General features: G+C 41.9%; 1 protein-coding gene across 1 annotated transcript in view; it reads left to right on the forward strand.

The window, feature by feature from the left end:
• Positions 1-7,476, forward strand: part of LOC139391891 (grainyhead-like transcription factor 2b) — a 98,183-nt gene extending 90,707 nt beyond the window's left edge. Inside the window, exon 16 of the mRNA XM_071139508.1 lies at positions 7,194-7,476. Within this exon, the coding sequence (XP_070995609.1) occupies positions 7,194-7,308 (115 nt within the window). The 3' untranslated portion in view covers positions 7,309-7,476. The remainder of the gene's footprint in view (positions 1-7,193) is intronic.
• Positions 7,477-17,211: the final 9,735 nt, after the last annotated feature.

Consider the following 17,211-nt stretch of genomic DNA (forward strand, 5'->3'; position numbering starts at 1 on the left):
AGAACGGAATTCTACTCAACACGGCATCAGAATGGAATTCTACTCAACACGGCATCAGAATGGAACTCTACTCAACATGGCATCAGAATGGAATTCTACTCAACACGGCATCAGAATGGAATTCTACTCAACACGGCATCAGAACGAAATTCTTCTCAACACAATTTGAGCATGGCATAGGAATTGAATTCCACTCAACACCTCATTAGAATAGAATTCCATTGAACACGGCATTCGAATGGAATTCTATTGATCACGGCATCAGAATGGAATTCTACTCAACACGGCATTAGAATGGAATTATGTTGAACACGGCATTAGAATGGAATTCTACTCAACACGTCATTAGAATGGAATTCTGCTGAACACGGCATTATAATGGAATTCTGTTGAACACGGCATTATAATGGAATTCTACACAACACGAAATTAGAATGGAATTCTACTCAAACCGTTATCAGAATGGAATTCTATTGATCACGGCATCAGAATGGAATTCTACTGAACACGGCATGAGAATGGAATTCTGTTGAAAACGCCATTAGAATGGAATTCTGTTGAACACGGCGTCAGAATGGAATTCTGTTGAACACGGCATGAGAATGGAATTCCATTGAACACGCCATTAGAATGGAATTCTGTTGAACACACCATTACAATAGCATTCCATTGAACACGGCATTAGAATGGAATTTTATTGATCACGGCATGAGAATGGAATTCTGTTGAACACGGCATGAGAATGGAATTCTGCTGAACACGGCATGAGAATGGAATTCTGATGAACACGGCATTAGAATGGAAATCTGTTGAACACATAATTAGAGCTGAATTCTATTAAACACGGCGTTAGCATGACATTTTATTGAGCACAGCATTAGAATGAAATTCTATTGAGCACAGCATTAGAATGGAATTCTATTGAACACAGCATTAGAAAGGAATTCGATTGAGCACGTCATTAGAATGGCATTCGATTGTTCACGGCATCAACATGATATTCTATTGAGCACGGCATTAGAATGGAATTCTATTCAGCACAGCATTAGAATGGATTTCTATTGAACACAGCATTAGAATGGAATTCGATTGAACACAGCATCACAATGGAATTCTATTGAACACAGCATTAGAATGGAATTCTATTGAACACAGCATCAGAATGGAATTCTACTCAACACGGCATTAGAATGGAATTATGTTGAACACGGCATTAGAATGGAATTCTACTCAACACGGCATCAGAATGGAATTCCTTTGAGCACAGCATCCGAATGGAAATCCTTTTAGCACGTCATCAGAATGGAATTCTTTTGAGCATGGCACCAGAATGAAATTCTATTGAGCACATAATTATAACGGAATTCTATTGAACACGGCATTAGAACGGTATTCTGTTGAACACGGCATTAGAATGGAATTCTACTCAACATGGCATCAGAATGGAATTCTATTGATCACTGCATCAGAATGGAATTCTACTCAAAACGGCATTAGAATGGAATTCTATTGATCACGGCATCCGAAAGGAATTCTACTCAACACGGCTTGAGAATGGAATTCTATTGAGCACAACATTCGAATGGAGTTCTATTGAACACAGCATTAGAAAGGAATTCTATTAAGCACGTTATTAGAATGGCATTCTATTGTACACGGCATCAACATGATATTCTATTGAGCACGGCATTAGAATGGAATTCTATTCAGCACAGAATTAGAATGGAATTCTATTGAACACAGCATTAGAATGGAATTCGATTGAACACAGCATCAGAATGGAATTATATTGAACACAGCATTAGAATGGAATTCTATTGAACACAGCATTAGAGTGGAAATCTATTCAACACAGCATTATAATTAATTCTATTGAATTCAGCATCAGAATGGAATTCTATTGAACACAGCATTAGAATGGAATTCAATTGAACACAGCATTAGAATGGAATTCTATTGAACACAGCATCAGAATGGAATTCTATAGAACACAGCATTAGAATGGAAGTCTATTGAACACAGCATCAGAATGGAATTCTATTGAACACGGCATGAGAATGGAAATCTATTGAGCACATAATTAGAGAGGAATTCTATTGAACACGGCCTTAGAATGAAATTCTATTGAGCACAGCATTAGAATGGAATTCTATTAATCACAGCATTAGAATGGAATTGTATTGAGCACGTAATTAGAATGGATATCTATTGAGCACATAATTAGAATGGAGATCTATTGAGCACATAATTCGAGCGGAATTCTATTGAACACAGCGTTAGAATGGAATTGTATTGAACACAGCATCAGAATGGAAATCTGTTGAACACGGCATCAGAATGGAATTCTGTTGAACACGGCATCAGAATGGAATTCTGTTGAACACGGCATCCGAATGGAATTCTGTTGAACGCGGCATCCGAATGGAATTCCGTTGAACACGGCATAAGAATGGAATTCTATTCAACATGGCATCAGAATGGAATTCTATTGATCACTGCATCAGAATGGAATTCTACTCAAAACGGCATTAGAATGGTATTCTGTTGAACACGGCATTAGAATGGAATTCTGTTGAACACGGCATTAGAATGGAATTCTACTCAACACGGCATTAGAATGGAATTCTACTCAACCCGGCATCAGAATGGGATTCTACTCAACACAGCATTAGAATGGAATTCTACTCAACACGGCATTAGAATGGAATTCTATTGATCACGGCATCAGAATGGAATTCTACTCAACACGACATTAGAATGGAATTCTATTAAATACAGCATCAGAATGGAATTCAATTGATCACGGCATCAGAATGGAATTCTATTGAACACGGCATTAGAATGGAATTATATTGATCACGACATTAGACTGGAAATCTATTGAGCACATAATTAGAATGGAATTTTACTGAGCACGGCAATAGAATGGAATTCTACTCAACACGGCATCCGAATGAAATTCTATTGATTACGGCATTAGAATTGAGATCTATTGAACACAGCATCAGAATGGAAATCTGTTGAACACGGCATCAGAATGGAATTCTGTTGAACACGGCATCAGAATGGAATTCTGTTGAACACGGCATCCGAATGGAATTCTGTTGAACGCGGCATCCGAATGGAATTCCGTTGAACACGGCATCAGAATGGAATTCCTTTTAGAACGGCATCAGCATGGAATTCTTTTGAGCATGGCAACAGAATGGAATTCTATTGTGCACATAATTATAACTTAATTCTATTGAACACGGCATCAGCATGGAATTCTATTGAGCATGGCACCAGAATTTAATTATATTGTGCACATAATTATACCGGAATTCCATTGAACACGGCATCAGCATCGGATTCCCTTGAGCACGGCATCAGAATGGAATTCCGTTGAACACTTTATCAGAATGGAATTCCGCTGAACACTTTATCAGAATGGAATTCCGTTGAACACCGCATCAGAATGGAATTCCGTTGAAAACGGCATCAGAATGGAATTCAGCTGACGTGCAATCATTGTGCAGTCATTGAAAAATAAATTGATGACCTACGATTAAGATTATCCTACCAACGGGACATTAAAAACTGTAACATCTTATGTTTCACTGAGACGTGGCTGAACGAAGATATGGACAATAAATAGCTAGCAGGATTTTCCCTGCACCGGCAGAACAGAGACGCTACCTCTGGTAAGACGAGGGGTGGGGTGTGTGTCTATTTGTCAATAACTGCTGGTGCGTAATGTCTAATATTAAAGAAGTCTCGAGGTATTACTCACCTGAGGTAGTACCTTATTATAAGATGTAGACCACACTATCAACCAAGAGAGTTCTCATTTGTGTTATTCGTAGCTGTCTATTTACCACCACAGAACGAAGCTGGCGCTAAGACTGTACTCAACCAACTCTTTAAGGTCATAAGCAAAGAAGATAATGCTCACCCAGAAGCTTCCCTTCTAATGGCCAGGGACTTTAATGCAGGCAAACTTAAATCAGTTTTACCACATTTTTACCACCATGTCACATGTGCAACCAGGGGGAAGAAATCCTAGACCACCTTTACTCCACACACAGAGATGCATACAAAGCTCTCCCCTGCCCTCCATTTGGCAAATCTGACCATAATTCTGTCCTCCTGATTCCTGCTTACAAGCAAAAATAAAGCAGGAAGTACCAGTGACTCACTCAAAACGGAACTGGTCAGATGACACGGATGCTACACTACAGGAGTGTTTTGCTAGCACAGACAGGCATATGTTCCGGGATTCATCCAATGGCATTGAGGAGTACACCAACTCAGTCATCGGCTTCATCAATAAGTGCATCGATGATGTCGTCTCCACAGTGACTGTACGTACATATCCCCACCAGAAGCCACGAATTACAGGCAACATCCGCATTGAGCTAAAGGCTAGAGCTGCCGCTTTCAAGGAACGGGAGAATAATTCGGACGTTTACAAGAAACACCGCTATGCCCTCATCAAACAAGCAAAGCATCAATACAGGATTAAAATTGAGGCTGCAGACTTTTGGCCGTGACTGTATAGGGAGGTCAGAGAACTGGCAGTGTGGTGCCAGGACAACAACCTCTCCCTCAATGTGAGCAAGACAAAGGAGATGATCGTGGACAACAGGAAAACAGACCTCCATTAACATCGGGGCTGTAGTGGAGCGGGTCGAGAGTTTCAAGTTCCTTGGTGTCCACATCACCAACAAACTATCATGGTCCAAACATTCCAAGACAGTTGTTAAGAGGGCACGATAAAGCCTATTCCCCATCAGGAGAATGAAAACATTTGGCATGGGTTCCCAGATCATCAAAAGGTTCTACAGCTGCACCATCGAGAGCACCCTGACCTGTTGCATCAAATCAGTTTATTTGTCACGTGCGCCGAATACAACAGGTGTAGTAGACCTTACAGTGAAATGCTTACTTACAGGCTCTAACCAATATTGCGGAGAAAAAAAGTATGTGTGTGTGTAGGTACGTAAAGAAATAAAACAACAGTAAAAAGACATTTGAAAATAAGAGTAGCAAGGTTATATACTATATACAGGCACCGGTTAGTCAAGCTTATTGAGGTAGTATGTACATCTAGGTATAGTTAAAGTGACTATGCATATATGATGAACAGAGAGTAGCAGTAGCATAAAAAGAGGGGTTGGCGGGTGGTTGAACACAATGCAGATAGCCCGGTTAGCCAATGTGCGGGAGCACTGGTTGGTCGGGCCAATTGAGGTAGTATGTACATGAATGTATAGTTAAAGTGACTATGCATATAAGATAAACAGAGAGTAGCAGCAGCGTAAAAGAGGGGTTGGGGAGGCACACAATGCAAATAGTCCGGGTAACCCTTATGGCTTGGGGGTAAAAACTGTTGAGAAGCCTTTTTATCCTAGACTTGGCACTCCGGTACTGCTTGCCATGCGGTAGTAGAGAGAACAGTCTATGACTGGGGTGGCTGCGGTCTTTGACAATTTTCAGGGCCTTCCTCTGACACCGCCTGGTGTAGAGGTCCTGGATGGCAGTCAGCTTTGCCCCCAGATGTACTGGGCCGTACGCATTACCCTCTGAAGTGCCTTGCGGTCGGAGGCTGAGCAGTTGCCATACCAGGCAGTGATGCAACCGGTCAGGATGCACTCGATGTTGCAGCTGTAGAACCTTTTGAGGATCTCAGGACCCATGCCAAATCTTTTTAGTTTCCTGGGGGGGGGAATAGGCTTTGTCGTGTCCTCTTCATGACTGTCTTGGTGTATGGCAGCTGTCTGGCATCTGACTGTAAGGCGCTACAGAGAGTAATGCGAATGGCCTAGTACATCACTGGGGCCAAGCTTCCTGCCATCCAGGACAGGACAGTGGGGCAAAAAAGTACAGTGGGGCAAAAAAGTATTTAGTCAGCCACCAATTGTGCAAGTTCTCCCACTTAAAAAAGATGAGAGGCCTGTAATTTTCATCATAGGTACACTTCAACTATGACAGACAAAATGAGGAAAGAAAATCCAGAAAATCACATTGTAGGATTTTTAATTTTTAATTAATTTCTTTGCAAATTATGGTGGAAAATAAGTATTTGGTCACCTACAAACAAGCAAGATTTCTGGCTCTCACAGACCTGTAACTTCTTCTTTAAGAGGCTCCTCTGTCCTCCACTCGTTACCTGTATTAATGGCACCAGTTTGAACTTGTTATCAGTATAAAATACACCTGTCCACAACCTCAAACAGTCACACTCCAAACTCCACTATGGCCAAGACCAAAGAGCTTCATTTTGTCTGTCATAGTTGAAGTGTACCTATGATGAAAATTACAGGCCTCTCTCATCTTTTTAAGTGGGAGAGCTTGCACAATTGGTGGCTGACTAAATACTTTTTTGCCCCACTGTATATAATAGGCGGTGTCAGAGGAAAGCCCATAAAATTGTCAAAGACTCCAGTCACCAAAGTTATAGACTGTTTTCTCTGCCACCGCACGGCAAGAGGTTCCGGAGCACCAAGTAGAGGACCAAAAGGCTCCTCAACAGCTTCTACCCCCAAGCCATAAGACTGCTGAACAATTCATAAAAATCGTCACCAGACAATTTACATTGATCCCCCCCTTTGTACACTACTACCACTGTTTATTATCTATGCATAGTCACTTCACCCCCACCTACATGTACAGATTACCTCAACTAACCTGTACCCCTGCACACTGACTCTGTACCGGTACCCCCTGTATATAGCCTCGTTATTGTTATTCTTATTGTCTTACTTTTTATTATTACTTTTTATTTTAGTCTACTTGGTAAATATTTTCTTAACTCTTCTTGAACTGCGCTGTTGGTTAAGGGCCTGTAAGTAAGCATTTCACGGTAAAGTCTACACTTTTTGTATTCGGATCATATGGCAAATAAAGTTTGATTTGTTTTGAATTCTATTGAACACAGCATTACAATGGTATTCTATTGAACACCACATTAGCATGGAATTGAAGGAATCGAATAGACTTTCTAGTCTTGTTCTTTACTCAAACTGGTGTGAGAAGGACAAATATCCAGGCATGAATGTCTGTATTCCTCTGTGTTTGTGAATGTTGGGGTTAAACGTTTGCAGGACAATCAATCAGTCAATCAATCAATCAATCAGCTATCACTCCCCATTCTCCCTTGTCCGATCCTTTTGAACATGGAATCAGCTAACTCTCCCCATTGTCCCTTATAGGATCCTGGTGAACATGGACGACAACATCATAGAGCATTACTCTAATGAAGACACCTTCATCCTGAGCATAGAGAGCTACGCTGACGCCTACAAGGTCACACTCACTGAAATATGATGTCTGAAGGACTCAGTCTAGGGCCGGGGGGGACAGTACAGAGGGACAGGACAGTACAGGAGGACAGGACAGTACAGGAGGACAGGACAGTACAGGAGGACTGAGTGTAGGGTCGGGGGGACAGGACAGTACAGGAGGACTGAGTGTAGGCTCGGGGGGACAGGACAGTACAGGAGGACTAAGTGTAGGGTCGGGGGGACAGGACAGTACAGGAGGACTAAGTGTAGGGTCGGGGGGACAGGACAGTACAGGAGGACTTAGTGTAGGGTCGGGGGACAGGACAGTACAGGAGGACTGAGTGTAGGGTCGGGGGGACAGGACAGTACAAGAGGACTGAGTGTAGGGTCGGGGGGACAGGACAGTACAGGAGGACTGAGTGTAGGGTCGGGGGGACAGGACAGTACAGGAGGACTGAGTGTAGGGTCGGGGGAACAGGACAGTACAGGAGGACTGAGTGTGGGGCCGACGAGGGACCGGGACCAGAAGCACCGGTTCCAATCCAAGCGCCAATGCCGTTTAGCAAACTCCAGGCGTTTACATTTGTTGGATGACATGAAAATAGAGCTCTTTGGCCAGACTTCGAAATGAGAATGTATGAGCAGAAAATAACCTCATACCTACTGGAAAGTATGGTGGTGGATCTTTGATGTTTAGGGGCTATTTACCTTCCACTGGTCCTGGAGCCCTTTTTAAGGTCAACAGCATCATGAACTTTACCCAGTACAAGGACATTTTGCCAAAAAACCTGGTTGCCTCTGTCAGGAGGCTGAAACTTGGCCGCAAGAGGATCTTCCAGCAAGACAAAAACCTCAAGCTCACAAAATACACAAAGAAATTGTTAATTGGCCACAAAATCAATAGCAATGGACATCTTAGTCTCCAGACTTGAAACCCACTGAAAACCTGTGTTTTGATTTGAAGGGTCCATAAACCCACTCAAACGATATCAACGATCTGGAAGGATTCTCTAAAGAGGAATGGTCTCAGATCCCTCCCAATGTGTTCTCCAACATAAAACATTTTAGAAAAAGGCTCAGGGCTGTTATCCTCACAAGGCGAGGTATTGAAAGCAAGCTCTAGCCATAGGCGACATACAGACAGAGTACACAACACTACAGACCTAGTACTCAACACTACATACCTAGTACTCAACACTACAGACATAGTACTCAACAGAGTACACAACCCTACAGACAGAGTACTCAACCCTACAGACAGAGTTCTCAACACTACAGACAGAGTACTCAACACTACAGACAGATGGAATATGAACTGATCTCTTCACAGCCTACATGATATAGTTATAGTGTGTTAGTCCCTCAATGGAACTGGTTAACATGTAGAATCATTGGATCCTGAGTGTAGGGATGTTTTATCTGTTACTTAAACCTGTCAGACCCCAATCTAATGAGCTTTAACTGTCAATATAATTATTTTGCTGTTGAATTTTGTATTTACATTTACATGTTAGTCATTTAGCAGATGTTCTTATCCAGAGAGACTTACAGTTAGTGCTTTTTTTACACCATTTTAAAGATACACTTCTCGTTAATCCAACCACAGTGTCCGATTTCAAAAAGGCTTTTCGGCAAAAATTCAATAATCTGAGAACAGCGTTCAGCCACAAATGCAAGCAATACAGTTACCCGCCAAATTGTGGAGTCAACAAAAGTTATAAATAGCATTATAAATCTTCACTTACCTTTGCTGATCTTCGTTGGAATGCACTCCCAGGACTCCCACTTCCACAAGAAATGTTTGTTTTGTTCAATTACGTCCATATTTATGTCCAAATACCTCTGTTTTGTTCGCGCGTTTAGTTCACTATTCCAAAGGCACAATGCCGAGCGCAAAATCCAGAAAAGTCAAAAGAGTTTCATTACAGTTTGTAGAAACATGTCAATCGATGTTTACAATCAATCTTTAGGGTCTTTTTATAATAAAACTTCAATAATATTCCAACCGGACAATAGCGTATTCATTACAGAGGAAAAAGAAGGCACGGCACGGCACGGCGCGCCAGCGTGACCGCGCAGTGAACAACTGATTGGCCTCAGCCTAGTCCACTTGTTGAAACAGCTCTTATTTGACCACCTTCCACAATAGAAGCCTGAAACAACTTTCTAAAGACTGTTGACATACGCTGGAAGCCTTGGGAAGTGCAATCTGGCCCCATAGGTACAGCGTATTGGAAAGGCAATCACTTAAATGAAACTACAAACCTCAGATTTCCCACTTCCTGGTTGGATTTGTCTCAGGTTTTTGCCTACCATATGAGTTCTGTTATACTCACAGACATTATTCAAACAGTTTTAGAAACTTCAGAGTGTTTTCTATCCAATACTACTAATAAAATGCATATATTAGCATCTGGGACAGAGTAGCAGGCAGTTTACTCTGGGCACATTATTCATCCAGGCCACTCAATACTGCGCCCCTGTCACCAAGAAGTTTTAAGACAGCTAGGTGGGGCAACCGTATATCACAGTCATAGTAAGTCCAGAGTCAGAGCTTGAAAGTAGGGGGAAAAGTCAAGTGCGAGTGTTTGTTCACGAAAGGCATTTTTTTATTCAGTGTATTGTAATGTTGTATATACATTTAAGAAAAAAATAAGTATACTGAACAAAAATATAAATGCAACAAGCAACAATTTCAAATATGTTAATGTTAATGAGTTACAGTTCAAATAAGATTATCAGGAAATTGAAATAAATAAATTAGGCCCTAATCTATGGATTTCACGTGGCTGGGCAGGGGTGCAGCTGCCTTAATTTTGTTGGACCCCAGGAAGAGTAGGTGCTGCCTTGTCAGGAACTAATGGGGATCCATAATAAATACAAATACAGCTCCCAGGCCCACCCACTGGGGAGCCAGGCCAAGCCAATCTGAATGACTTTTTCCCCACAAAAGGGTTTTATTACAGACAGAACTCCTCAGTTTCATCAGCTGTGGCTGCTCTCAGATTATCCCGCAGGTGAAGAAGCCAGATATGGAGGGCTGGCGGTTGGTTTGATGTACTGCCAAATTCTATAAAACGACTTATGGAAAATAAATTAACATTAAATTATCTGGCAACAGCTCTGGTGGACATTCCTGCAGTCAGCATGCACACTCCTTCAAAACTTTAGACATCTGTGGCATTGTGTTGTGTCACAAAACGGCACATTTTAGAGTGGCCTTTTATTGTCCCCAGCACAAAGTGCACCTGTGTAATTATCATGCTGTTTATTCATCTACTTGATATGCCACATCTGTCAGATGGATGGATTATCTTGGCAAAGGAGAAATGCTCACTAACAGGGATTTAGACAGAAATCAGCTTTTTGTGGATATGGAACATTTCTGGGTTCTTTAATTTCAGTTCATGAAACATGGGACCAACAACTACATGTTGCGTTTTATATTTTTGTTCAGTGTATTGTTCAGTATATTGTTCAGTATATTTAGTCAAGAAAGGTGTATTCAGTGTATTGTACTGTTGTATATAAATATAAGTATTTAGTCCGAGACTAGAGGTGGGCAGCTACAGATGGTCATTATGGACCATGTGTCAAATGCAGCCTGAGATAGTCTGTTTGTGCTAACATTCCACTCCTAACTAGTCCCATTTGGCATGTGAAATGGTCCTTTGTTTCAACTGTACTGTGGCTACATCACTTTCCTGTATGGTGGTGAAAGGTTATGCTTCATACAGTCATCTGTGTTCATATTGTTTCTGTTCTGCTATCTTATTTATTGTGTTTCTCAGTGATTAGTGACACCTCTCATTGGAAGCCTCCTTTGAGTACTTATTACTGCATTGGTCTTTATTATTATTCTTACTGTAAACTATTCTGTTTTATAACAGCCACAATAAGCAACATGTTTAATGTTAGCAATGCCTTATTATATGATCGTCCATCAGCCAAAACGTCAGTACTTCCAGGGGTGAAGATGGACACTTGTTGGTTGTTTGGAACGTACTTACAGTATGTTGACAATTGAATAAAAATGTGAAGAAATATCAGCTTGGTAATGTTTCTGCATTGTTGAGAGGGGAACTTAGAGAAGTGTGTTATGTTTGTATGTTATCCACAAAACAAGACACCTGTACACAAAATCTTATTTTATTTTATTTATTTATAAGATAATCAAAACATAAATACTTTCTGTATTTAGACACTACTCTGACACTACTCTCCACTCTGACACTCTGACACTACTCTGACACATAAAGTAACAATAACAAATCTACAAAATTATACAATGACAAACAGTTTGTTCGACAGATAACAATTGTATAGGATAAATTGATACAATACAGTTTTTTTTGTATATACACACTATATATACAAAAGTATGTGGACACCCCTTCAAATTAGTGGATTTGGCTATTTCAGCAACACCCGTTGCTAACAAGTGTATAACATCAAGCACACAGCCATGCAATCTCCATAGACAAACATTGGCAGTAGAATGGCCTTACTGATGAGCTCAGTGACTTTCAATGTGGCACCGTCATAGGATGCCACCTTTCCAACGAGTCAGTTAATCAAATGTCTGCCCTGCTAGAGCTGCCCCGGTCATCTGTAAGTGCTGATATTGTGAAGTGGAAATCTCTGGGAGCAACAACGGCAAAGCCGCCAAGTGATAGGCCACACAAGCTCACAGAACAAGACTGCCGAGTGCTGAAGCGTGTAGTGTGTTAAAAATAGTCGGTCCTCGGTCGTAACACTCACTAGCGAGTTCCAAACTACTTCTGGAAGCAACGTCAGCACAAGAACAGTTCGTCGAGAGCTTAATGAAATGGGTTTACATGGCTGAACAGCCGCACACAAGCCTAAGATCACCATGGGAAATGCCAAGCGTCAGCTGGAGTGGTGTAAAGCTAGCCGCCATTGGACTATGGAGCAGTGGAGAAGCGTTCTCTGGAGATATAAGTCACGCTTCACCATTTGTCAGTCCTACGGACTAATCTGGGTTTGGCGGATTCCAGGATAACGCTACCTGCCCGAATGCATAGAGCCAACTGTAAAGTTTGGTGGAGGATGAATAATGGTCTGGGGCTGCTTTTCGTGGTTTGGGCTAGGCCCCTTAGTTCGAGTGAAAGGACATCTTAATGCTACAGCATGCAATGCTACAGCATACAAACATTCCAGACGATTCTGGGCTTCCAACTTTGAGGCGACAGTTTGGGAAAATCGCTTTCCTGTTTTAGCATAACAATGCCCCTGTGCACAAAGAGTGGTCCAAACAGAAATGGTTTGTCGAGACCAGTGTGGAAGAACTTGACTGAAATGGTCTTACAATGCAAAAAGGATCCTCCCGTCTTGTACCTCATACCATTTAATCAAACCTCCTGTTCTTATCTTATTTACATAGCTAACAGCAGCTCAAAAAACATTCAGTGGTGTATAATAACCAGCCCTGCAGGTGGTGGATGTATTCAGTACTGCAGGTGGTGGATGTATTCAATACTGCAGGTGGTGGATGTATTCAGTACGGTATAATAACCAGCCCTGCAGGTGGTGGATGTATTCAGTACTGCAGGTGGTGGATGTATTCAATACTGCAGGTGGTGGATGTATTCAATACTGCAGGTGGTGGATGTATTCAATACTGCAGGTGGTGGATGTATTCAATACTGCAGGTGGTGGATGTATTCGGCCCTGCAGGTGGTGGATGTATTCGGCCCTGCAGGTGGTGGATGTATTCAGTACTGCAGGTGGTGGATGTATTCAATACTGCAGGTGGTGGATGTATTCGGCCCTGCAGGTGGTGGATGTATTCAGTACTGTATAATAACCAGCCCTGCAGGTGGTGGATATATTCAGTACTGAAGGTGGTGGATGTATTCAATACTGCAGGTGGTGGATGTATTCAGTACTGCAGGTGGTGGATGTATTCAGCCCTGCAGGTGGTGGATGTATTCAGTACTGCAGGTGGTGGATGTATTCAGTACTGCAGGTGGTGGATGTATTCAGTACTGCAGGTGGTGGATGTATTCAATACTACAGGTGGTGGAGGTATTCAGTACTGCAGGTGGTGGATGTATTCAGTACTGCAGGTGGTGGATGTATTCAGTACTGCAGGTGGTGGATGTATTCAGTACTGTATAATAACCAGCCCTGCAGGTTGATGTATTCAGTACTGCAGGTGGTGGATGTATTCAGTACTGCAGGTGGTGGATGTATTCAGTAATGTATAATAACCAGCCCTGCAAGTGGTGGATGTATTCAGTACTGCAGGTGGTGGATGTATTCAGTCCTGCAGGTGGTGGATGTATTCAGCCCTGCAGGTGGTGGATGTATTCAGCCCTGCAGGTGGTGGATGTATTCAGCCCTGCAGGTGGTGGATCTATTCAATACTGCAGGTGGTGGATCTATTCAGAACTGTATTATAACCAGCCCTGCAGGTGGTGGATGTATTCAGCCCTGCAGGTGGTGGATGTATTCAGTCCTGCAGGTGGTGGATGTATTCAGCCCTGCAGGTGGTGGATGTATTCAGCCCTGCAGGTGGTGGATGTATTCAGCCCTGCAGGTGGTGGATCTATTCAGAACTGTATTATAACCAGCCCTGCAGGTGGTGGATGTATTCAGCCCTGCAGGTGGTGGATGTATTCAGCCCTGCAGGTGGTGGATGTATTCAGTCCTGCAGGTGGTGGATGTATTCAGCCCTGCAGGTGGTGGATGTATTCAGTCCTGCAGGTGGTGGATGTATTCAGTACTGCAGGTGGTGGATGTATTCAGCCCTGCAGGTGGTGGATGTATTCAGCCCTGCAGGTGGTGGATGTATTCAGTACTGCAGGTGGTGGATGTATTCAGTCCTGCAGGTGGTGGATGTATTCAGCCCTGCAGGTGGTGGATGTATTCAGCCCTGCAGGTGGTGGATCTATTCAGTTCTGCAGGTGGTGGGTTTATTCTTCCATCGGCCCTGGGTATCTGGGAGAGCCTGAAGCCATGATCAGGGACAGAACAGACAGCTCTCCTTCTCTCTATTCGCGTATGGAGTGGGTTACCAAAGTTATCAGGGGTATAGTTCCCTACTGTTCTCATGCATTTTAGTGGGTTAAGGGGATACGTTGTGTGCTTTAGTACATAATATTATGGTCATATGTTATTTGGAATATATATATATATATATGTACAGTTGAAGTCGGAAGTTTACATACACCTTAGCCAACTACATTTAAACTCAGTTCTTCACAATTCCTGACATTTATTCCTAGTAAAAATTCCCTGTTTTATGTGAATTAGGATCACCACTTTATTTTAAGAATGTGAAATGTCAGAATAATAGTAGAGAGAATTATTTATTTCAGCTTTTATTTCTTTCATCACATTCCCAGGAGGTCAGAAGTTTACATACACTCAATTAGTACTTGGTAGCATTGCTTTTAAATTGTTTCACTTGGGTCATGTGTTTTGGGTAGATGGGTGAATTTTGGGATGAATTTTGGCCCATTCCTCCTGACAGAGCTGGTGTAACTGAGTCAGGTTGGTAGGCCTCCTTGCTCGCACACACTTTTTCAGTTCTGTCCACAAATTTTCTATAGGATTGAGGTCAGGCCTTTGGGATGGCCACTCCAATACATTGACTTTGTTGACCTTGAGCCATTTTGCCACAACTTGGAAGTATGCTTGGGGTCATTGTCCATTTGGAAGACCCATTTGCGACCAAGCTTTAACTTCTGATGTCTTGAGATGTTGCTTCTAAATATCCAAGTAATTTTCCATCCTCGTGAAGCCATCTATTTTGTGAAGTGCACCAGTCCCTCCTGCAGCAAAGCACCCCCACAACATGATGCTGCCACCCCCGTGCCTTACGGTTGGGATGGTGTTCTTTGGCTTGCAAGCCTCCCCCTTTTTCCTCCAAACAGAATGACGATCATTATGGCCAAACAGTTCTATTTTTGTTTCATCAGACCAGAGGACATTTCTCCAAAATGTACAATCTTTGTGCCCATGTGCAGTTGCAAACAGTTGTCTGGCTTTTTTATGGTGGTTTTGGAGCAATGGCTTCTTCCTTGCTGAGCGGCCTTTCAGGTTATGTCGATATAGGACTCGTTTTACTGTGGAAATAGATACTTCGTACCTGTTTCCTCCAGCATCTTCACAAGATCCTTTGATGTTGTTCTGGGATTGATTAGCACTTTTCGCACCAAAGTACGTTCATCTCTAGGAGACAGAACGCGTCTCCTTCCTGAGCGGTATGTCGGCTGCGTGGTCCCATGTTCCCACTATTGTTTGTAGAGATGAACGTGGTACCTTCAGACGTTTGGAAATTGCTCCCAATGATGAACCAGACTTGTGGAGGTCTACAATCTTATTTCTGATGTCTTGGCTGATTTCTTTTGATTTTCCCATGATGTCGAGCAACGAGGCAGAGTTTGAAGGTAGGCCTTGAAATACATCCACAGGTACACCTCCAATTGACTCAAATTATGTCAATCAGCCTATCAGAAACTTCTAAAGCCATGACATAATTTTCTGGAATTTTTCAAACTGTTTAAAGGCACAGTCAACTTAGTGTATGTAAACTTCTTACCCACTGGAATTGTGATACAGTGAATTTTTAGTGAAATAATCTGTCTGTAAACAATTGTTGGAAAAATGACTTGTGTCATGCACAAAGTAGATGTCCTAACCAACTTGCCAAAACTATAGTTTGTTAAGAAGACATTTGTGGAGTGGTTGAAAAACTAGTTTTAATGACTCCAACCTAAGTGTATGTAAACTTCCAACTTCAACTGAGGCCAGGTCATATATATATATCTAGACATACCGTAATATTATGTAGTAAAACATATACAAATGTATATATATCCATACCATAATATTATGTAGTGATATAAATACACATATAAATACAGTACCAGTCAAAAGTTTGGACACACCACCTCATTCAAGGGTTTTTATTTATTTTTACTATTTTCTACATTGTAGAATAATAGTGAAGACATCATCAAAACTATGAAATAACACATATGGAATCATGTAGTTACCAAAAAAAAGTGTTAAACAAATCCAAATATTTTTTAGAATTTAGATTCCTCAAAGTAGCCACCCTTTGCCTTGATAACAGCATTGCACACTCTTGGCATTCTCTCCAACCAGCTTCAGAGTGTGCAAAGCTGTCATCAAGGCAAAGGGTGGCTACTTTGAAGAATCTAAATTCAAAAAAATATTTGGATTTTTTTAACACTTTTTTTTGGTAACTACATGATTCCATATGTGCTATTTCATAGTTTTGATGATGTCTTCACTATTATTCTACAATGTAGAAAATAGTACAAATAAATAAAAACCCTTGAATGAGGTGGTGTGTCCAAACTTTTGACAGGTACTGTATTTATATCCCTACATAATATTATGGTATGGATATATATACATTTGAATATGTATTACCCTACAATGGCCCTCAGGATCTCGTCACTGTATTTTTGTGCATTCAAATTGCCGTTGATAAAATGCATTTGGTGGTCATTGTTTGGCCCTGTCCGGGGTGTCCTCGGATGGGGCCACAGTGTCTCCTGACCCCTCCTGTCTCAGCCTCCAGTATTTATGCTGCAGTAGTTTATGTGTCGTGGGCTAGGGTCAGTTTGTTATATCTGGAGTACTTCTCCTGTCCTATTCGGTGTCCTGTGTGAATTTAAGTGTGCTCTCTCTAATTCTCTCTCTCTCTTTCTTTCCCTCTCTCGGAGGACCTGAGCCCTAGGACCATGCCTCAGGACTACCTGACATGATGACTCCTTGGTGTCACCAGTCCACCTGGCCGTGCTGCTGCTCCAGTTTCAACTGTTCTGCCTTATTATTATTGGACCATGCTGGTCATTTATGAACATTTGAACATCTTGGCCATGTTCTGTTATAATCTCCACCCGGCACAGCCAGAAGAGGCCACCCCACATAGCCTGGTTCCTCT

The sequence above is a fragment of the Oncorhynchus clarkii genome, chromosome 32, assembly GCF_045791955.1.
Source record: "Oncorhynchus clarkii lewisi isolate Uvic-CL-2024 chromosome 32, UVic_Ocla_1.0, whole genome shotgun sequence".
NCBI lineage: Eukaryota > Metazoa > Chordata > Actinopteri > Salmoniformes > Salmonidae > Oncorhynchus > Oncorhynchus clarkii.